This window comes from Staurois parvus, unplaced genomic scaffold (assembly GCF_062004578.1).
Source record: "Staurois parvus isolate SC_StPar_1 unplaced genomic scaffold, SC_StPar_1.0 ptg000151l, whole genome shotgun sequence".
Lineage (NCBI taxonomy): Eukaryota > Metazoa > Chordata > Amphibia > Anura > Ranidae > Staurois > Staurois parvus.
In genome coordinates this window covers 13117978-13140491 of record NW_028317947.1, presented here as the reverse complement: position 1 = coordinate 13140491, position 22514 = coordinate 13117978, and the positions used below count along the sequence as shown (strand labels likewise).

The 22514-nt window shown below is 42.7% G+C and overlaps 2 protein-coding genes across 2 annotated transcripts in view; both read right to left on the bottom strand.

Annotated features, from left to right (window-relative positions):
- Positions 1–22289, bottom strand: part of LOC149464494 (NXPE family member 2-like) — a 190114-nt gene extending 167825 nt beyond the window's left edge. The window contains exons 1-2 of the mRNA XM_089674703.1: positions 22227–22289; positions 18228–18940 (exon numbers count right to left, since the gene is read on the bottom strand). Coding sequence (XP_089530829.1) covers positions 18228–18940; positions 22227–22289 — 776 coding nt within the window. The remainder of the gene's footprint in view (positions 1–18227; positions 18941–22226) is intronic.
- On the bottom strand, positions 1014–7385 carry LOC149464495 (NXPE family member 2-like). Its single transcript, XM_089674471.1, has 2 exons — positions 7174–7385; positions 1014–4463 (listed from the first exon to the last, which is right to left on the bottom strand). The coding sequence occupies exons 1-2, from the start codon at positions 7352–7354 to the stop codon at positions 3928–3930; spliced, it is 717 nt and encodes a 238-aa protein (XP_089530597.1). The 5' UTR covers positions 7355–7385; the 3' UTR covers positions 1014–3927.
- Positions 22290–22514: the final 225 nt, after the last annotated feature.

Here is a 22514-nt window from a genome sequence, read left to right as displayed (position 1 = left end):
GTGAATTAACAATATATAATTGTCATGGATCCACCCACACGCCACGCCCACAGGGACTAGCTAACCATGTGCGGCTCTGACAGGGGGTAAAGAGGGAATAAAGGGGACCTAACTTTAAATATATAAAGGGCAGCACAGTGGCTAAATGGTTAGCACTTCCGCCTGGCAGTACTAGGGTCGTTGGTTTGAATCCCAGCCATGGCACCACCTGCCTGGAGTTTGCATGTTCTCCCTGTGCCTGGGTGGATTTCCTCCAGGTACTCCGGTTTCCTCCCACACGCCAAAGACATGCCGGTAGGTTAATTGGCTCCTGTCTAAATTGTCCCTAGTATGTGTATGTATGAATGTGAGTTAGGGACCTTAGATTGTACAACCCATGAGGGTTAGGGACTGATGTGAATGTACAATATGTATGTAAAGCGCTGTGCAAATTGACAGTGCTATATAAGTACCTGTAATAAATAAATAAATATAAAACCGTATAAAAGATCAGCCATGATACCTTTTCACAGCCCACACTACCTTTGGCCACCACCAGATGGAGACTTCACTCCAATCCAGCTGGTCGACCACACACTGGCAGATACAAATCTTATATACAATCTGGTGCACTGACTAGAGTTGAGGAGCAGCTTAGTAATTACACACCCTTCTAAGGTCCCTCCAGCTACCTACAACTTGAACCCCGGTGTTAATTACCCTTCCACTGTCCACGCACCCCCCTCCACCAGACACACCACAAAAGGTAGCCTGCCACCACCCAACAGTTTATCCGCAGAATGGTCTGCTGGGACACCACACACACACAGATCTCCTTCTGGCCAATCTGTTACCTTTTCAATCTGCACACAATCTGCCCACACACAGTGCAATTGCATACAGATTGGCAATGAGCTTGACCGAGCATTTAAAGGCACTAAAATACAATACAATCTAATCTGATCTAATCTGATCTCTCCAGTCTAATCTCTCCGAAAATATGAGCACGTGCTTAAATAGACAGAATTCAGTAATTAATTTTAAGATTTAATTTCCCAAAGTGGGCAGTGCATAAAATATGTACAAAATATAAAAGGTTACAAACAATACAAAAAATACAAGAAGACACACAAATGACTATTCACTATAAAATAAAAGGGAATAAAAGACAGAAGTAAAACTTTACCAGGATTTACCCTGCGACTGGAGCAAGTCAGAGAATCAGCAATCCGTTGGTCGATCGAACCAGCTCCGTACGAATAGCAAATGTCCCAATGCCCGGTTACTCCTTTTATGGGGTAATGGACGTAGGCGGGACATTAGTCCTCGACCAATTGGGCTGGGCCTGTACCTGCCCACAGGATGTTCTGGATGTTGACCTGTTGACCTGCCCAAGTTCAATTGGGCCAAGACCGGCTTGAAACACTAAGTCAGGGATTGGATTTCCGACACCAGCGCATCAGTCCGATCGCGACAGTACCAAACACCATCTGACTGTCGCCATCCAGCGCCACCTAACCATTTCCTGCATTTTCCTGACCTTCTGACTAAACCACAAATATGATTTTTAGTGCCGATGTAGCGCACAGAATGCCCTACAAGAAGGTAGCGTGTTCATCTCTCTGCAACTAATATTTTAGCTTTTATGAGAGATTAAACATACTTCTTTGATGTATGTATATTCCTTTTAGAGCTTTCAATGTCAGGCAGACAACCCGTCTGCTGTCATTTCCTCTAAACCTTCTTACATTTTTTGTTCTTGAGTTTAGATCCATTTTAAATACATTTAAATTAATTATCAAATAGTAGCAAATCATAAAAAATCAGACCTAAACAGTTACTTCTCAAAAGAAACAGAAACGTACTTTTTTTTTACGTGATTTGCCAGTGTCATAACCACTTTATACAGAAATATACCTGTGGATGACATTTAACTTCTGACTTTAGTACCTGTCTACATAAATCAGTGAATTAACAATATATAATGCTTGTCTGGCATATATAAAATGAAATCTGTGGACAGCAAAAACTTGACTATTGCCTGCCCCGCCCACATCTCTAACAGTCTAATTGGCCAGTAAAGCAGCTCATCACAGTGATGGGTTAGTAGGAGAGGGCTGGCAGTGCCCAAATTTTAACAGTACCAGAAGGCTTTGGTCACCCCAATAGACACAGTATATGGAAGGGGCCTGAAAACTGCTGCAGCTATATGCAGGCATCTCTAGGCTGGGCCAGGCCAATGGGTGTGCTGAAAAGGCAGACATTTTGGATGCTTTAGCAAGAAGGGAGTGCAGAAAGGGCAGTAGGTCAACTTTGGCCTTTTCGGTTTGGGTGCTAATTTTGCTACTGAAGTAGCTTACAGCTTATAGCTGGGATGCACAACATTGATCCGTATTCCTGGAAGGTCCTCAGATCCAGATTCAACCACTGCGGTGGCATTCATCAACCATTGAGGAGCAATCAGACGTCTTGCTGTGGCATCCTGCTAGACTAGGCATGGACAATTGGCAGTAAGACTTCTGCAGTCAACAATGATTGGAGCATTTGAAAGAGCAGCCTTATCCTGCAAGGAACCTCTTCTGACTTTGCATAGGGACAAGCTGGAGTGGAGACCAAAGACATCCTTCTTGATTAAGGCAATTTCTGCCTTTCTCCTTGGGTACCAATTATGGGTAGTTTCTGCCTTTTTCCATGAGTGATAATTATGCAGCTGAAGTAGCTTGAATGCTGAGTAATCTTATCACATAGAGGTTAGAGTTTATGTCAAGCCACATTTTTTATTTTTTTTTTTTCATTTTGATAGATCGGAAAAGGATCAAGATTTCAGACCATTTTCAGGTTTTACTACAATATTATCCTATCCAGAGATTTCCTTTTACTTACTGGTATAAAGACAATGATTTCACTAGATAGAAATTATGGGAAACTCTCCCACAGCAATGCAGATAGACATAAAAATGCCTTTATGTAGGGTAGGGGAAAGGCTAGAACTCCTGTTAGCTTTATATTGCTATGAATAGACGTGAAGATACCATCAAGTCTTGAGAAAGAACCAGGTAGCTTGCTCTACATATCCACGCTTCGGTATACTAACTACATAATAAATGTGACAAAAGTGAATTTAGAAGTCAATTCAATGAGCCCTCAGCTTCATGCTGGAGTGGAGAAAGGTCGATGACAAAAGGCAGGCAAGTCAACCTCAATCACAGATATGTTTATTGTGTGTAGAGCGGTATAGTCAATGTGTCTTTAGGCAAAAACTGTCCTCTTCACCAGGGATATTTGCTTGGAACTTTGGTTCCTGAAGCAAGACAAAGTATTTAAAATTCATCTTCTATAATAAAAACTATTTCATAGATAACAAAGGGGGTAATTTGCGCTTGAATTTAATATTGGGGATATGCAGCCAGATACTCCACCTTTCTCTATAGATAACAAATACAAACTCTTTGGACTAGGGATGAACTCTCAAATTGGATGGAACCCAGGTTTGGACTGGGTTTGGACTAAACTTTTCAGGTTTGGGCATTAACTTATAAGCTGGACTTTTAGCTCAGTCAGCAGGACCGAATATCATATATAGCCGTGTTTTTTTTCTGGAATTTAGGGGGGGCATACAATTTGCTCATCAAGTATAAGTGTCTGTTATGTATATTTAGGGGGTTGTGGAGGTTTAGTCTTTATTAAAGTTTATAGTCAAAGACTGCAAAGTTTTATGTTCATTTGCTTTCAGCATCCTAACCCTGAACCAAAAAATGCCATAGGAGTAATTCCTTCTTCTTCAGCTTTTCAGTTTAGTTGCCAACCAAGCTAGTATTCAACACTGCCCTGAGAGTTTTATCAAGTATTATTAGTAGTTATATTTCAAGTATTGTTGGGAAGTAACCTGTGTCCTTCTGTTCCAGTCGTTCTCCTATTTTTATGGTTTCAATCACCAACTGCTCTAAACTAGCAAATATAAGTTAAAAACATATGTATTTGGTCTTGGACAACATTTTCTGGAGGATGAACATTATCTGTATTGTAGGCTGTGGTCATGTCCCAAGCATCGACCACACCAACCTGAAGATCCCTGAAGATGTCCTTCACTATAAGATACTGAATGTAGCCATGGAAGTCACTGAATCTCTCGGCAGCTATACTCGTCTCTCTGGTGTTCTCTGCTTTAATGATAACCTTTGTGTCCGGACTCCGCAAGAAGAGACGTTGCAAAGCTTTACGCACGCTAATAACTCTTTTGATGAAGAGGTGGATGGGGAAAGGTCTGAAGTGTTGGCCCAGGCAGATAACGATGACATAGTGTGGACCTCCATCCAGATAGTCTATTTGCTCACTTACATAAAAATCATCTTTTACTAAGTAAAACCGACTTGCAACAATTGGATGGCTGTGCTTCTTCCACTGTAGCCTGATGTTCCTCTGCAGATCAACTGATAGCACCATTGACTCCAATCCTGGCCGATGTAGATCAAATCGTTTCAATCCTGGTTTAAAAAAATACAAAAAAGTGCATTAATTAAACTGTGTTTGAACATTGATGGTATCCTTGTTGTTTTAGTGTCTGTGCAAACAGGGCAACAATGTAGACCATCAGCTGAAAACTTTAATGAACAAAACAAGTGCTTTCCTTTTGGAACACAATTTCTTCTATATTAGTTTAAAGGATCAAAGTTCACCTTTCGTAATAGGTTACATGTTAACCCCATATTCAGGGGTTAAAAAAACGCCTGAACAAATCGTGCACAAATGTTTTCAAATGTACATAGAAACGTGCGACAAAATGCGCAAAAAAATGCACAAAAATGCTTCGCTCAGATGTGAATGGAGCCTAAGGGGGGTCAGTTGGCGAGTCGCAAAAACATGACTCAACCGCACATTTTTGCTCCCCTCCAACCACTAGTCTAAACAAGACCTTACTGCGAGGGATGGCTCTGGATTAAAGGTGAATATTCTGTCCCACCTATATGTATTTCTTAAGTTGTTGTTTTTGTATTAAACTGTATTAGGTTACTCCTGTCTGAGGTTTGAGCATTTTTTTGGGCAATTTGAAAGCCAGAAACAAATTGATCAATATGTGCATTTTGCGTTTTTTATTTTATTTTTATATTTTGGTGAGTTTCTGTGTTTTTCAAGCACTTTCACTGAAGTCTATTGAGGCTACAAATGTGTGACACTTGTAGCTCACAAGAAGCTTGTGTACTTTTTCAAGCTACAAGCTTCAAGCAACACTATGCCGGTCGTGTGAACAGGCACAACTGGCAACCTTGGGATTTTTGATGTTGAGCATGTTTTGGAACTGTGGACTACAGGATGCTCAGATGTGAATGAGGCCTTCGTTCTTCTCACAGACAGAGCCCACAGACAGTCAATATCTTCGTACATTTCAAAGGACTGAAAAAACTTCTTTTGTATTTCACTTTTCTGAAGTAAAATAGTGTTGGATCCAACTTCTGTGTCTTCTAGAAGAGTTAAAGTGCTTGTAAAGGCTGAAGGTTTTTTATTTTAATGTATTCAATGCATGTAGGTAAAAAACGTTCTGTGTGCAGCATCCCCCTCAGCCCCCTAATACATAACCAAGCCCAATTCTGATCCAGCAATGTGCATGAGAGTAGTGACTCTCCCGGGTCTCTCCCTCCTCATTGGCAGTGGGAGCCATTGACTGTCAATCACAGCCAATAAGGAGGGATCGGGGGCCGGGCCGAGCCATGCTCTGTGTGTTTTAGGGAAAAAGGTGGCTCGGGAGCAAGCACGCACAAGTGTCCCCAGAGCAAGCAACTTGCTCTGGGGGCACTCAGCAGGGGGGAGGGACCAGGAACACCGGCGGGGGACCTGAGAAGAGGAAGATGGGGGTTGCTCTGTTCAAAAGCATTGACATGTTTGTTATATTTTTTTAAAGCTGAACCTTTAGTATCATTTTAAGCTGCCTTTGGACAGTAACAAGTCAGCAAGTGACCACACTGTTCAGACTGACTGGGCCTATGGAGGTCAATGCATAGAAGAATACTGGAGGTCAATGCCTAGAAGAATAGTAGAGGTCAATGCATAGAATAATAGTGGAGGTCAATGCACAGGACAATAGTGGAATTCAATGCATAGAAGAATAGTGGAGGTCAGTGCATAGAACAATAGTGGAGGTCAATGCATAGAAGAATAGTGGAGGTCAATGCATAGAAGAATAGTGGAGGTCAATGCATAGAAGAATAGTGGAGGTCAATGCATAGAAGAATACTGGAGGTCAATGCTTAGAAGAATAGTGGAGGTCAATGCATAGAAGAATAGTGGAGGTCAATGCATAGAAGAATAGTGGAGGTCAATGCATAGAAGAATAGTGAAGGTCAATGCATAGAACAATAGTGGAGGTCAATGTATAGAACAATAGTGGAGGTCAATGCATAGAACAATAGTGGAGGTCAATGCATAGAACAATAGTGGAGATCAATGCATAGAAGAATACTGGAGGTCAATGCTTAGAAGAATAGTGGAGGTCAATGCATAGAAGAATAGTGGAGGTCAATGCATAGAAGAATACTGGAGGTCAATGCATAGAAGAATAGTGAAGGTCAATGCATAGAACAATAGTGGAGGTCAATGCATAGAACAATAGTGGAGGTCAATGCATAGAACAATAGTGGAGGTCAATGCATAGAACAATAGTGGAGGTCAATGCATAGAACAATAGTGGAGGTCAATGCATAGAACAATAGTGGTCATTTTTTGCATAATGTCAAAACAGTAAATGCTGTAGAATGCACTATTGAAGGTGTTCTTTTTTTAAGATGGTACACAAAGCAATGGTGATATGAAAAACTCAACTACAGGCATTATTATTATACAGGATTTATATAGCACCAATAGTTTGCTCAGCGCTTTACAAAATGAAGGCAGACATTACAGTTACAATACAATTTGGTACAAGAAGGAACAGAGGGCCCGGCTCATTCAATTGTAGTTACTTTTCACTGATTTCACTAGGCAGATTTCTGCTTTTTAAAGTTACACATTTAAAAAATTTTATTTTTGAGCAACTGCATGAGATGATTAGTGCTCAGTGTATATTAGTACTGCTTGGACCTTGAAGGAGCGGACACACCCCTAAATCTTCTCCTGAAAAATTGTATTTTAGTGCAAATAAAAAAAAAAATCACGGACAGTTCTCAATTGTTTCTGAGCAGCTGCATGAAATAATAGTTTTACCTTTAAATGTTTTTTCTAAGTACAGATACCATTGTCGTACAGTAGAGTCCCCCATGAGATATATCATCTTGTCATTTAAACAGGCGTACATTTGTTCATGGAGTGTGAAGTTGGCGATGTGGCAGAACACGGGTCTCCATTGATTCTGTAACACAAATCCGCTGGGAAATGGAGGTACCATCCCAATCTTGCATTGTTCTAGAGGTGGAGGAGGTGATTCTGTGAAAATAGAAGTAGAAATAAAAACTGGTGATCTGTCCTACCTGCCACAGGATTTATAAATATGTTCTCCCCCCCCCCAGCACAAATCCTCCCACCCCAAAAAAACATCCTCCTCCTTGAACCCCTCAAACCTCCCCTCTGAGCACAAATCCTCTTCCCCAGATCCGCTGGGAAATGGAGGTACCATCCCAATCTTGCATTGTTCTAGAGGTGGAGGAGGAGATTCTGTGCAAATAGAAAAGCAGAAATAAAAATTGGTGGATCTGTCCTACCTGCTACAGGGTTTATAAATATGTTCTTCGTGCCCCCCCAGCACAAATCCTCCCTCTTCCCATATGCCCCAGCACAAATCCTCCCCGCCCGAAAAAAAAATTCCTCCTCCTTGAACCCCTCAAATTCCCCCTCCGAGCACAAATCCTCTCCCTCTGCTCCAAATCCACCCTCCCATCACAAATTCCTCTCTCCCAATCCCCCATCCTAGCACCCCCCCAATTTCTCCTATTAGCACAAATCCTCTCCCCCCACTCCAAATCCCCCCCATCACAAATTCCTCTCTCCCAATCCCCCATCCTAGCACCCCCCCCCCCCCAATTGCTCCTATTACCTCCCAATCATCCCTACTGGTACAAGTCCCCCCCTAGAAAAAAACAATTCTTCTCCCAACACAAATCTCTCCAAGTCACCAATCCTGGCACACCTTCTTAAATTTCCCTTCCTAAAATAATTCTTACCCCCTGCCTCCCCCTCCCAACACAAAACCCCTCCCCCCAATCTCCTTGTGGTGCCTCCCCACCTCACATGATACCACAGTGCCCAAGGCAGCCGCCCCTCCTGCCCACCCCTTGCCCCAGCCCTGATTAAAATAATTTTTAATATTTGCCACGAGTATCCTGGAAGGAAAGGTAATAATTATCAACATGGGGCATTGAAGACTGCAGACTACAGCAATGGGAGTACAGAAATAAGTAACATCTATATATAATTGTCCACGGTCTATGGGATGACTAGGTCCCGGGAGTAGGAGTTAAACTAGCCACACACCTTACAATCTATTTTAGTTTATCACAACCACGGTGTGTCTGACCTGCCACTGTATATGACAGTAACACTCCCAGCCTCACCCTGCATAGAGATTTTTCAGCCCATTGGACAATAACCTACGTGTCCGCAGACTGAGAGTGATGGTTACAGTTGTAAGCCGTAAATGGCATGAAAAGAAGCCATTCATTGTTTACAACTGTCATGTGATCTGCTGTGATTGGTCACAGCGATCACATGACATTGGCAGCGGGCCGATGTAGTGATCTGTCATGGCGCAATCCTGGGGGGATGTCATATGATGTCCTCCCAGGATAGTAGGGTTCCCACTCAGCCGTCATCGTACAATAGGCCGGGCAGGAAGGGGTTCCTGGTCTTTGGTTCTGAGTCCAGTTCAATGTGTCACAGTTTAATCTGCAGTTTCCTGCATGTGAAATCCTTACCCCCGTAATGCAATGGTTCGGCTAGACCTGTGATTCTATTCACCTGTGCTGCTTCTGTGTTCACCTATTGGTGTCGTCTGCTCTACTGTGGATTTATTTCTCTTACCCTTCTATCACTACTTGTCCACCTCCCAGTCTGCTACTCTATATATATAGATGCAGTGCTACCCTCTTGAGGGCTGCTGTGTTTCTAGGTCCCCCTAAGCTTCAAACAGCCAGGCAACACACATTTTCCACACTTGCATTCATAGTCAGTGAACAGTCCATGAGCTTGGGTTTCGTTATTTTATTAGGGGAAATAACTTGGATAGGGTAATAGAGATTATGGGATGCCCAACTTGACTGAATCAATGCAAAGGGACAACACTAGGGTCGTTGGTTCAAATACCAACCATGGCACCACCTGCTTGGAGTGTGCATGTTCTCCTTGTGCCTGCGTGGGTTTCCTCTGGGTTCTCCGTTTTCCTCCCAAACTCCAAAGGCATGCTGGTAGGTTAATTGGCTCTTGTCTAAATTGGCCCTAGTATATGTATGTATGAATGTGAGTTGGGGACCTTAGATTGTACACCCCTTGAGGGTTAGGGACTGATATGAATGTACAATATATATATATGTGTGTGTAAAGTGCTGCGTAAATGGACGGCACTATATAAGTACCTGTAATAATAATAATAACTTCCTTCTTATTTATAGAAACAGATCCTGGATTTTCCTTGAAAGCCAGTCTTTGCAGATCAGTAGCAACTGCTCCTAGGGACTAGGGACTCTCAGCCCCCTCTGAAAGGTAGCTTAGCTTGCTGTAACTACATACATAGATACAGTGGGGATCGAAAGTTTGAGCACCCCAGCTAAAAATTTGTATTAATGTGCATAAAGAAGCCAAGGAAAGATGGAAAAATCTCCAAAAGGCATCAAATTACAGATTAGACATTCTTATAATATGTCAACAAAAGTTAGATTTTATTTCCATCATTTACACTTTCAAAATAACCGAAAACAAAAAAATGGCGTCTGCAAAAGTTTGGGCACCCTGCAGAATTTATAGCATGCACTGCCCCCTTTGCAAAGCTGAGACCTGCCAGTGTCATGGATTGTTCTCAATCATCGTCTGGGAAGACCAGGTGATGTCAATCTCAAAGGTTTTAAATGCCCAGACTCATCTGACCTTGCCCCAACAATCAGCACCATGGGTTCTTCTAAGCAGTTGTCTAGAAAACTGAAACTGAAAATAGTTGACGCTCACAAAGCTGGAGAAGGCTATAAGAAGATAGCAAAGCGTTTTCAGATGTCAATATCCTTTGTTCGGAATGTAATTAAGAAATGGCAGTCATCAGGAACAGTGGAAGTTAAAGCAAGATCTGAAAGACCAAGAAAAATATCAGACAGAACAGCTCGCAGGATTGTGAGAAAAACAATTCAAAACCCACGTTTGACTGCAGGATCCCTCCAGAAAGATCTGGCAGACACTGGAGTTGTGGTACACTATTCCACTATAAAGAGATACTTGTACAAATATGGTCTTCATGGAAGAGTCATCAGAAGAAAACCTCTTCTACGTCCTCAACACAAAAATCATCGTTTGAACTTTGCAAATGAACATATAGACAAGCCTGATGCATTTTGGAAACAAGTTCTGTGGACCGATAAGGTTAAAATTTAACTTTTTGGCCGGAATGAGCAAAGGTACGTTTGGAGAAGAAGGGGCACAGAATTTAATGAAAAGAACCTCTGTCCAACTGTTAAGCATGGGGTTGGATCAATCATGCTTTGGGGTTGTGTTGCATCCAGTGGCACAGGGAACATCTCACGAGTAGAAGGAAAAATGGATTCAATAACATTTCAGCGAATTTTGGATGGTAACTTGATGCCATCTGTGAAAAAGCTGAAGTTAAAGAGAGGATGGCTTCTACAAATGGATAATGATCCTAAACACACCACGAAATCCACAGGGGATTACATCAAGAGGCGTAAACTGAAGGTTTTGCCATGGCCTTCACAATCTCCTGACCTCAACATAATTGAAAATCTATGGATAGACCTTAAAAGAGCAGTGCGTGACAGACAGCCCAGAAATCTCAAAGAACTGGAAGACTTTTGTAAGGAAGAATGGGCAAAGATACCTCAAACAAGAATTGAAAGACTCTTGGCTGGCTACAAAAAGCGTTTACAAGCTGTGATACTTGCAAAGGGGGCAGTACTAGATATTAACTCTGCAGGGTGCCCAAACCTTTGCAGATGCCATTTTTTTGTTTTCGGTTATTTTGAAAGTGTAAATGATGGAAATAAAATCTAACTTTTGTTGACATATTATAAGAATGTCTAATCTGTAATTTGATGCCTTTTGGAGATTTTTCCATCTTTCCTTGGCTTCTTTATGCACATTAATACAAATTTTTAGCTGGGGTGCCCAAACTTTCGATCCCCACTGTATATTATATTGCCAAAAGTATTGGTCGCCTGCCTTTACACGCACATGAACTTTAATATTCCCCCAGTCTTAGTCCGTAGGGTTCCATATTGAGTTGGCCCCACCCTTTGCGGCTATAACAGCTTCAACTCTCTGGGAAGGCCATCCACAAGGTTTAGGAGGGTGTCTATGGGAAGGTTTGACCATGCTTCCAGAAGTACATTTGTGAGGTCAGGCACTGATGTTGGGGGAGGAGGCCTGGCTCACAGTCTCCATTCTAATTCATCCCAAAGGTGTTTTGTCGGCTTGAGATGAGGACTCTGTGCAGGCCAGTCAAGTTCCTCCACCCCAAACTCACTCATCCATGTCTCTATGGAGCTTGATTTGTGCACTAGTACGCAGCCATGTTGGACATTGAAGGATCCATCCCCAAATTGTTCCCACAGGGAGTATGAAATTGTCCAAAACATCTTGGTATGCTGACGCCTTAAGAGTTCCCTTGAACAAAAGGTATACCGCTCAGGCAAACAATCCAGATCAATCCACAACAGGTGCAGGCTCTGGCTCGCCACCACATATGATGCAACAGGAAGAAGGGTCAGCCGCACACTGGAGGATAGTTGAATATAGTGTGTATTTATTGATCCATAGGACACACAAAACACCAGGACATGAATACAGGACTTGTTAACGCATTTTAATCATTTACTAATGTGGCTTCTTAGCCCATATCTTCTTGGGATATTTACTCACTTTTATCTGTGTTTTGTATTCTATTTTTCATTTAAAATTCTTTCATATTAATTTTTTCACAATTATATTTATCCATTTTGTTTCTCCTTCTTTGTTTATCTTTTTATTTTACTTCATTTTTCTTTTTTATTTTCTTCCTTTTTTGTTGTTCTTTGAGATCACTACTTTTGATACAATGGTTTGATATGTCTTGTTACAATGTATTAGTAGGCGTACCCTCAGGATTCTGGAGTGCTGATTAGGACAGGTGTTCTTTATTAACTAATACCTATATAAGACAGCACTTTTGTTGTTTTCTTTGTTGTGATTAAGCACAAGATCGTGTGAAACGCGTTAACAAGTCCTGTATTCATGTCCTGGTGTTTTGTGTGTCCTATGGGTCAATAAATACACACTATATTCATCTATCCTCCGGTGTGCGGGTGACCCTTCTTCCTGTTTTAAGAGTTCCCTTCACTGGAACCAAGGGGTCAAGCCAAACCCCTGAAAAAAAACTCTACACCATAATCCCCCTGCATCCGACGCTTTGCATTGCACTTGGTGATGTAAGGCTTGGATGCAGCTGCTCGGCCATGGAAACCCATTCCATGAAGCTCTCTATGCACTGTTGTTGTGCTAATCTGAAGGTCACATGAAGTTTGTAGGTCTTCAACTATTGACCTCGCTCTGTCATTTTACATGGCCTACCACTTCCTAGTTGAGTTGCTGTTGTTCCCAGTTGATTCCACTTTGTTATAATACCACTAACAGTTGACCGTCAAATATTTAGTAGCCAGGAAATTTCACAGATGGACTGTGCACAGGTGACAACCTGTCACGGTACCAGGCTTGAATTCATTCAGCTTCTGAGAGCGACCTATTCTTTCACCAATGTTGGTAGTAGCAGTCTGCATGCCTAGGTGCTTGATTTTATACACCTGTGGCCATGGAGGTGATTGGAACACCTGAATCCAATGATTTGGAGGGGTGTCTCAATACTTTTGGCAATATAGTGTATCTCCTCTTCCCTGTAGAACTGTTCCTAGCTCCACAATCTGCAGACAATACCAGCCCTCCTGGCTGCTCTGAAGATCTCTCAGGACAAGGATAAAGGGTTAAGCACAATGCTGTCCTTTGAAAGCTTGCTACACGTGGCAGTCTTTCCTTATGAATCCCCAGGTGTGCTGATGTACTCACTCTGTCCTCTTTGCTCCCACTGCTCCAAAGCCTTGATCCTGTTCATACCATGAAGATAAGTGGATCTTCCTGAGCTAGCCCAGAGGCCATCCCCGCTAGACCTAGGGGACCCCTTCCAGGCCACCGATAGCCTCCTCAGCACTCCTTCTTCCACCTGACTCCCCTACCAGCCTGACTCTACCATATTTATGGGTTGGTCTCACCACTCTACCAGGGCTCCAAATCTGAGATTGGTTAGACTCCCATAAACATGCAAATTAGGTCCCCACCCCTTCCACCCACTGGCTTCTGGAAGGTTCCATGGTCCTCCAGAACCAGGTGGAGGTAATAGAGTCCCAACTTATTAAGTCATCCAGCCTGACCTGCAGTAACCCAACCTAATTACAGACTCACACAGTTACCAGGAGTCATACACAATAAATGTACCTACACTACCCTAGTAGCACACTAGAGGGTGCCACATAGACATGCTTGATGCAACTCCAGTTGCCTGAGCAACTTCCTAGTTTCTCTTTGCTCCTGGTTTGCCTTGTATTCCTTTTATTCTGTGTATTGACCCTGGCTTTGTCTACTGTTTTCACTTGCGGACATACATGGGGACCGCAAACTGGTTCCAATTTGCTGCAAGCCCAACCCCACCATCAGGGGCCTTGGTGAAGAAGCAAACCGGGGCTTAGACTTCGTGCCCTGGGGAACCCCAGGCTGGATTTCTACAAGGGCTCACTACCATAGAATCCTGGCAAAGTATAGCAAAAAATATCAGAATCTTTGGCCCTCAGAATGATTCTCAGCATAAGTGCATTATTGGAAATGGGAATCTGCACTGGCTACTGATTACTTGGCGCAAGATACTCAGACATCCACAAGACCTGCCTCATGGCCTTCAGCTTTGTGGCCCTAGACTGTCCAGTATTCTACCAGTACTGAGAAGAAGCATTTATGCCAAGGAGATTTGCTTTATGGTCCCCAGCTGTGAGGCCCTAGCTTGGTAAAGAATTAGCTCATGGTCTTCAACTGTGAGGGCTCATACTGTCCACTATTCACTATTAGATGCTGAAGAACCTTGATTCATGGTCTTCAGCTGTGAAGTGTCAGCTTATTCAGAAAGTTACCTCATAGTCTTCAGCTGTGAGGGGTTCTAGCATTGTCAATACTAGCACATACCAAAGGAGAAGATTGTCCTCCAACTGCTATGTGTTACATGTTTGGAGTGTCCCCCCTAATGCCCTCTCCTGTTACAAGTTCTTCAGCAATAAACCTCAAAAAGACAATGCCTAGACCAGGGGTCCTCAAACTTTTTAAACAGGGGGCCAGTTCACTGTCCCTCTGACCGTTGGAGAGCCGGACTATAGTTTAAAAAAAAAAACTATGTACAAATGCGGACACAGTGCAGGAGATGACCAGAGACTGCGGACACAGTACAGGAGATGACCAGAGACTGCGGACATACAACGGCGGTGGGAATACTAGGCCGGCCAATCCATAAGCCGCACAGACATTTCCCCCCCAAGTGTGTCTTATGGAGCGAAATAGTGCCCCATCATTGGTGTCAGTGGGAGGAATAGTGCCCCATCATTGGTGTCAGTGGGAAGAATCGTGCCCCATCATTAGTGTCAGTGGGAGGAATAGTGCCCCATCATTGGTGTCAGTGGGAAGAAACGTGCCCCATCATTGGTGTCAGTGGGAAGAAACGTGCCCCATCATTGGTGTAAGTGGGAGGAATAGTGCCCCATCATTGGTGTCAGTGGGAAGAATCGTGCCCCATCATTGGTCTCAGTGGGAGGAGTATTGCCCCATCATTGGTGTCAGTGGGGGGAGGAATAGTGCCCCATTGTTGGTGTCAGTGGGGGGAGGAATAGTCAGTAGAAATCAGCAGCCCCTACAGCTGTAGCACTACAAAAATAACACACCTCCGTAGTTTAGAGGAATTTTTGAGAACTGTGTTATGATTATCTAGGAGCTAGAAAACATCAGGTGTCATTGTCTCAAGTTCAGGTTATTACCTGCGAGACATTTGGTGGCACCTTACTTCTGACTATAGTCTCATCCTCAGAAAAAGAAATAAATATAAATAAGGGAGTTAATATGAATCTTTCATAGGTAAATCTGCATAATGAAAATATTTGAAGATTAAATGTTCAGTTTCTTGTATAAGCCCAAACATGACTGATTCTCGTGGGTCCCTTGAGGAAAGATGGAAATACAAAAGTGTAGGGTAAAAAAAAAGAGTTTTTCCTGTAGTGCTCTCTAGTTTAGGTAGGATTTTTGTGTTTAGTTAGAGGCTTGCTAGAAGCCTGGGTATGAGTCAGCCTGGGAGAGAGTCAATAAGGTTACTTCAGGTTAGGCTGGAAAGCTCTACAGGTCAGGGCTTATGGAGCCCTCCCACCCTTCTAAAAACTCCTGGCACTTTCTAGAAGAGGTTGGAGGAGGGGAGGAGGCATGGATTATGGAGCCCTCCCACCCTTCTAGAAACTCCTGGCACTTTCTAGAAGAGGTTGGAGGAGGGGAGGAGGCATGGATTTGCATGTTTGATGGAATCTGGCCAATCCTCAGGCAGCAGGCCTGGCATGGTGGCTAGGACAGCCCTTAAATAGGGGAACCTGGTCAGCAGGGGAGTTGGATAGAAAATATAGTGAAGGAAGGTGCTGCTGGTGTGGAGCCTAGGAGAGGGCCACAGAGGAGGAGGCCTGCCTACAGGCTGAAGCTGGACAGGATAGCTTACTTAGGAGAGACAGCTTGTCAGCAGGAAAGGGGTCAGCCCAGCATAAGGCCTAAAAGCAGCTGTAACCAGGGGCGGACTGACAACTCATGGGGCCCCCAGGCAATAGGGGATCATGGGGCCCCTCTGTCCTTGCCCAAACACAAAAAATCCTATGAAAAAGGTACTAGGGGCATCTCATGGGGCCCCCTATTGGCCCCGGGCCCTCGGGCAGCGTCCGAGTTTCCAAATGGTCAGTCCGCCCCTGGCTGTAACCCATTAAACTACAGGAACAGGACAGGGTGAGTACTTCTATACATCCTGGGACAAAGAGTGGAGAGGGCAGTCAGGTGCAATACCCACCTAGTTTTCCCTGGGACTAATGAATTAGTATGTCTCAGAATCCCTTGCTCAGGGACACTCTCAAGACAGCCAGGTGGATGAGCTGATTGTCACCTGGGGTCAAATATTTGTAAAACGTGAAGACTTACTCACCTGTACATGAATACACACCAATGGATTTAAAGTTTTTGGGGATTTCAATAGCAATATTGCTTCTAGAAAAAAAAGATCAATATTGTACTTTTTTCGGAATTCATGACAATTCAGAAGAATTTTTTCTCTTTTGTATTATAAGTAATTTTTCTACATAAAGAGGGCAGGTGAGACATCAAGGGTCTTTTAGACCCCTGATGTCTCATTAAAGAGAACCTGTCCCCAAATAAATCATCACATAGGGGACTTTTTGTTTACTACATGATGAAAAATAAAGTTTAGAAAAAAACATTTAAAAAAGTATAAAACAATAAAGTTACTCCAGTGCACTTAAACCCCCAAAAACATTTTTGAATCAACCCCCCCCCCCCACTTATGAACATACTCATGAAAATGTCAATTGTGATACACATTTTATATATTGTCGCACACGTTGGAGTCATCATCTAGCAATCATTCTAGGCTCATTATTTATGGATAACTCTAAACTGATGGGCTATTTAAAGCATTGCCTATGGAAAACATAGGGTAGTGAAGTTTGTTGCCATTCCACAGACATACACAATTTTAATGCAAACCATAGACGGGTTGAAAACCGGCCGTTTAAAAAAAAAAAAAAAAAATTGGTTGTTTAATATGGCGACGTTACCACCAACGGTAAAAAAAAAATCATCCGATTGTTGTCCCGTCTACAGCCGGCATTTAATTACTTCTGTCCCTTGCAGAGAGCTCCGCTATTATATTTGACATGAAAAAGTATAGCGGTTGCAATATTGTATCTATTTGTATCCATTTTGGATACAGATGTTTTTATTCGGATACAAATAGATACAATGTTGCAGCCGCGATACTTTTTCATGTCAAATATAATAGCGGACTGGAATTCCTATTCTTTTTCTTCTTTTCCTTCTTCTTTTTCTTCTTCTTCTTCTTGCAGGTCATGGCACATGTGCAGATTTTTTATTGGTAAAAATATCGGCCAATTTGCCTATCATTGCCATGAAAATCGGCCAATTTTTTTCCAACTTTACTGATAAAAAAAGTGCCAAAATCCTGAAAAATGGCTGACCAATTAACCCACTAATGGTGCGAAAATCAGCCGATTTTTTTTTCAGTCGAAAAATCGGCTGATTTTCGACCCCTCTGTGGCCTGCATAAGCCTTGGAGTATTTGGTATCATTTTATTCATTTCAACCTCATCTTTTATAGTTTATAAAATTGGATAATTTATTGCGTTTGTGTGCCCTAAAATTAACTTTAGAGTATTTTTTTACTGAAAGTTTGCATTTCATAAATCATTATGCTAATAGCGTGTGAAATAAAAAATTAGAGCAACAACTAGTCTATTCTCCAGGGTGTCTGCTCTCAGAAAATATATAATGTTTGGGGGGTTTATCTAATCTTCAACTAGTCTTTTTAAACGTGTACAAAAATGGCTCTGACAGAGAAAAGGGTTAAAGCTGAACTCCAGACAGATATAAATGACACAAATGAATGCACCGCTGTAATAATAAGTCAATATATTAATATGTATTAATCGTTACATTACTAATCATTTGGCAAATAAAACAGCTCCTTTCACATATGAATTTAGCTGTATACCTGGAGTTCAGATTTAAATTCCCTGGCCAAGGTTATGTAACATTTTGTAAATTGTGTACAATTTTGAGTAATCCAGCTTAAAATAAAATTTTCATTTTATTCCACTGATGCCACTTCAGAGTGCTGCTGCTTTCCCTGTTGTCCCACAAAAAATGAATTTGATTGATTTCTTGTTTTTGTTGATAAAAAATAAAACAGTTTCTATCAGATATGTACTGACCTTTCAAAGAGAGATTTTTCAAGTGCGCTTAGAAAAGAGAGATCGCTGTTGAAAGACTGAAGGTATATTAAAGACCCACAATGGAAAGATTCTGGTTTAGCGCAGTAAAATGTCTCATGATATTCTTCCTTTCTATATTCACATATTTCCTTCTTTGTATTCACTTGGAATCCACATTTGGACTTCACTTGATGAGTTCCATTCGTAAAAAATCCTATGAAGTAAATGAGGTCATAGCCCCAGTTCCTCGCTCTCCACAATGCTGAAACAGCCTCACTTGGATGGTAGAGGACCAATGAGAAGAAAACCTTTCCTTCCCAAAATAAAGTGAAATAGACGTGAAAGGTTCCATTGTTAAAATCTTCAATTCTCCCAGAAGCTGCAGCTTGAAGATCTGGAGAAAAGATCCTAGCTCTTATGAAGTCTCCTCCATATGATTTTCTGTTACCCAAATAGTCAAACATCTCAATCTGGACAATTATCGTCTCTCCAACACAGTACTTTTTTCTTGGGTTCAGTATGGTGGCTCTGCTCTTCTTAGCACTGGTGGTGTGGTCCTTGTGGGTGAACGTGATGGAAGGAATCAAGACAGAAATGTTTTTGAAGATGAGAGAAGCTTGAATTTCATCCTCTAATGAGAAGCTGGCAACTGTTGCAGTTTCTTCTCCATGGTTTACAGTTGTATTGCTGGAATATGGGACTGCATCTGATCTCTGGAATTAATAAATAAATACGGTTATAAATACCAGTTTAAAGTGCTCAAGGTTTTGGGGTAATGATAGTCTGCAATGGGGCGGGCAGGGTGGATTAAGCAATATATATGTGTAGGGCTGCCTTCTTGAGTGTTTCTGGATCCCTCTAAGCTTCGCACAGCCAGGCAACACTCATTTTCCATACTTTCATCCAATAGTCAGTGAACAGTCCATGAGCTTGTTTTTTGTTTTTTTATTAGGGGATGTAACTTGGATAAGGTAATAGGGATGATGGGATTCCCAACTTCTTTTCCTTGAAAGACGTCAATCCCTGAAGATCAGTAGCAACAGCCCCTTATGGGCTAGGGACTCTCAGACCGTCTGAAAGTTAGCTCAGTTTGTTGCAAACTACATGCAGAGATGTCTCCTCTCCCTTGTGGAACTGCTCCCAGTCACAAGGAAACATAAAGGATTTGGGAACTCTTTAGACTATCATTCAGGCTTCTTTAGATGTACTTTAACAGTCTGAGTGATTAGTACTTACCTTTGCAGGATGATGCATTGTAAAGCTTATCAGCAAGATAGCCGAGAGTGCAACAGCAAGAAAAAACATTTGGTTCCATGAAGAAGTCATCACAACTTCATAAACTGAAAAAAAAAGTTACTTCTGTTATTCTGTGCCACCTTATTACATTAAAATAGAGACAATCCTAAAGCATAGTTACAGTTGATCTCTTTCTGTCCTACATTTGACAGGATTCAAGTGGGTTTTGTATTCCCATGGACTTGGTGGGCACTGCGAAACCCTATTGAACTGAATAAAAGCTTGTCGACCCCAGACCTTATGTATACATAAAAATATTTCCTGTACATGAGTTATAATGTATAATGGTTTTGTACATACTGTATGTAGTTTTCTTCTTTATTACAGTTTATGCAGTGATATCTGTAGTCTGAAAGCTCTTTTTCATTGTGTGAATCTCCAGCTTCTATGTGATCCCTATGTCATAGCCAGGGGCGGACTGACCATTTGGAAACTCTAGCACTGCCCGAGGGCCTGGGGTCAGTAGGGTGCCCCATGAAATGCCCTTGGTACCTTTTTCATAGGCTTTTTTGAGTTTGGGCAAGGACAGAGGAGCTCCATGATCCCCTATTGCCTGGGGGCCCCATGAGTTGTCAGTCCGCCCCTGGTCATAGCTGATAAAGTGATCACATGATCAGGAATTGCTATAATTGATTTCTGATCATTAGTGGGGTCCAGAGCTGTCAGCAACAGCTGGATCTGACAGCTAGCATCTGATACTGTGTCAAAAGGGAACATAGTTTAAAGAGATCCTGTCACCGATGTAAAAAATTGCAGGTAAATGTGCAGAGTGATCAAGTATTTTAAATGCTTACTTATAGTTTTTTCTTTCCATGAATTATTTTGTATTGGCTTACTATATTTACATTTTCTAAAAAAAATGTTACATCTCTAGGATACGTCAATTCACTAACACAGCTCCTTGCTTGTCATAGCCCTCTCCTCCTTCACTCTCCTCACCTTCCTACACAGGGCAGCCATCAGAATTTTTTGGGCCCCTTACACAGCTTTTGGCCTGGCCAACCCCTGGCCCTGACCACCAACATTCCCCAGGGCCCTTCCTTTGGCACTCCCACCATGTCCTCCTGCTCCTCCATCCCATCTCGTTCATACTGTGTCCTCCTCTTCCTCAATTCTATGCCTTCCTCCAGTCCCAGTTCCCCAATTCCATGTCCTCCTGCTCCTCCATCCCATGTTCTCCTCCTCCAGTCCCTTCTCTCCCATCCCATGGACTCCTCTTCCAGTCTCATTTCCCCCATCCCATGTCTTCCTCCTCCTCCATCCCATGTCCACCTCCTTCTCCTTCTCCAGCCCCATCTCCTCCATCCCATGCCCTCTTCCTCCTTCATTGCAAGTTTTCCTCCTTCTATCCCATCTCCTCCATCCCATGTCCTCCTCCTCCTCCTCCATCCCACATTCTCCTTCTCTAGTCCCATCTCCTCTATCCCATGCCCTCTTCCTCCATTCCACATTCTCCTCCTCCATCCCATGTGCTCCTCCACCTCCAGTCCCATGTCCTCCATCCCATTTCCTCTTCCTTCTTCAGTTCCATGTCCTCCAACCCAGGAAAATACAGGTGAATGGTTCTAATAAATGCCAACCCTCCTGTCCAGATGTGACAGGGAGGCCTCACTTTTGGTACGCCCACAGAACAGTAAGGTGTCTGGGTTTCAAGCAGACTGAAACCTTGACACAATTGAAAACCTGGACTGTCTAGGTGAATCCCACACATGTGGTAAACCTAGTGTCACCCCATATACTGTTAGCATCCAGTGTGGCCCCCAGACAATGCATAGAAAAGCAGCACAGTGTAGGGCCCCAAAACACAGTACAGTAGAGCAGCAGAATGTGGCCCTTGGGTGCTCCAGAGTACAATGTAGGAAAGCAGTAGAGTGTGGCCCCAAGGGCCCAAAACACAGAATATAAGTGCAGCACAGTGTGGTCCCTGTGGCTCCTCCTACACAATATAGAAGAGCAGAACGGTGTGGACCCCGGGGGCCCCATAAGCTGCCTAAGCCATCACACATACAGCCCGTCCCTGTGTGACCTCCAGACCTAACCGACTGAGCAGGACCATTCCAGGGCAGGGCCTCACAACAGGGGAGGGTGGGACCTACAGCTGTGTGTGAGTGCAAGTGATTGGTGGGACCACCCACATAGTGCCAGTCTGCCAGGAAATAGTGGAGCTTACAATTTAAGGGGAGTGTGAAGACAGGTGGCAACCCTACCCTGGTTGGGGCCCCTAGAGACACTCGAGCCCCTACATCTGTATGGACTGTCCCTCCGATGGTGGCCCTTTTTTCTACATAAATGGTTAAGTAGCTGCTGGGGAAGCAGTGAAAGGGAATACTATACAGTGTCAGTTGAGTGAAAGCTTTGAGCCTGCTGTGGCTGCCAACATCACATCTAAAAACCCAACAGCAGTCTCAGTATTAATACTTAATACTTCCTTTATAACTGCATCAGTATTTTATATAGTCATTTGCATACCAAATAGTGCCTTGGTGACATTTATAATCAGTATTGCTGCTAGTTAAATTGGGTCTTATAGTCCAACCAGCTATTTAAGACCTGCATCTGGATGGTAGGATCAGGCTTGACAAAAAAGTTGAGTGACCTCAAAACACAGCCACACCTCTTTCACCCTCTTCACACCTTCCGGCATGTAACATTATTCCTCATTGGTTATCACACTGTCTGAGGTTTCTGACATCTCTGACATACCCAACTCTCCACTGTCTGGTCTGGATCCTCCACTACTGCTACTGATAAGAGTGTAACCACCATGCCTGGCTGAAGTCATATGATAAGTGCATTATTTTCAAAACAAATGTAAGTTGCCATTTGTCTTTCAGTTCATTAATAAATGTGATTTTAATGCTACACTCAAAGTGTGCCCTCTGGTGTTTCTTTTTTCTGTTATTGACAATGCAGAAGTCAATATAATGATGTCTTGATGAGTACTATGAGTACTATGATATCACAGACTTTTGATGTCATATTGTCATAGCA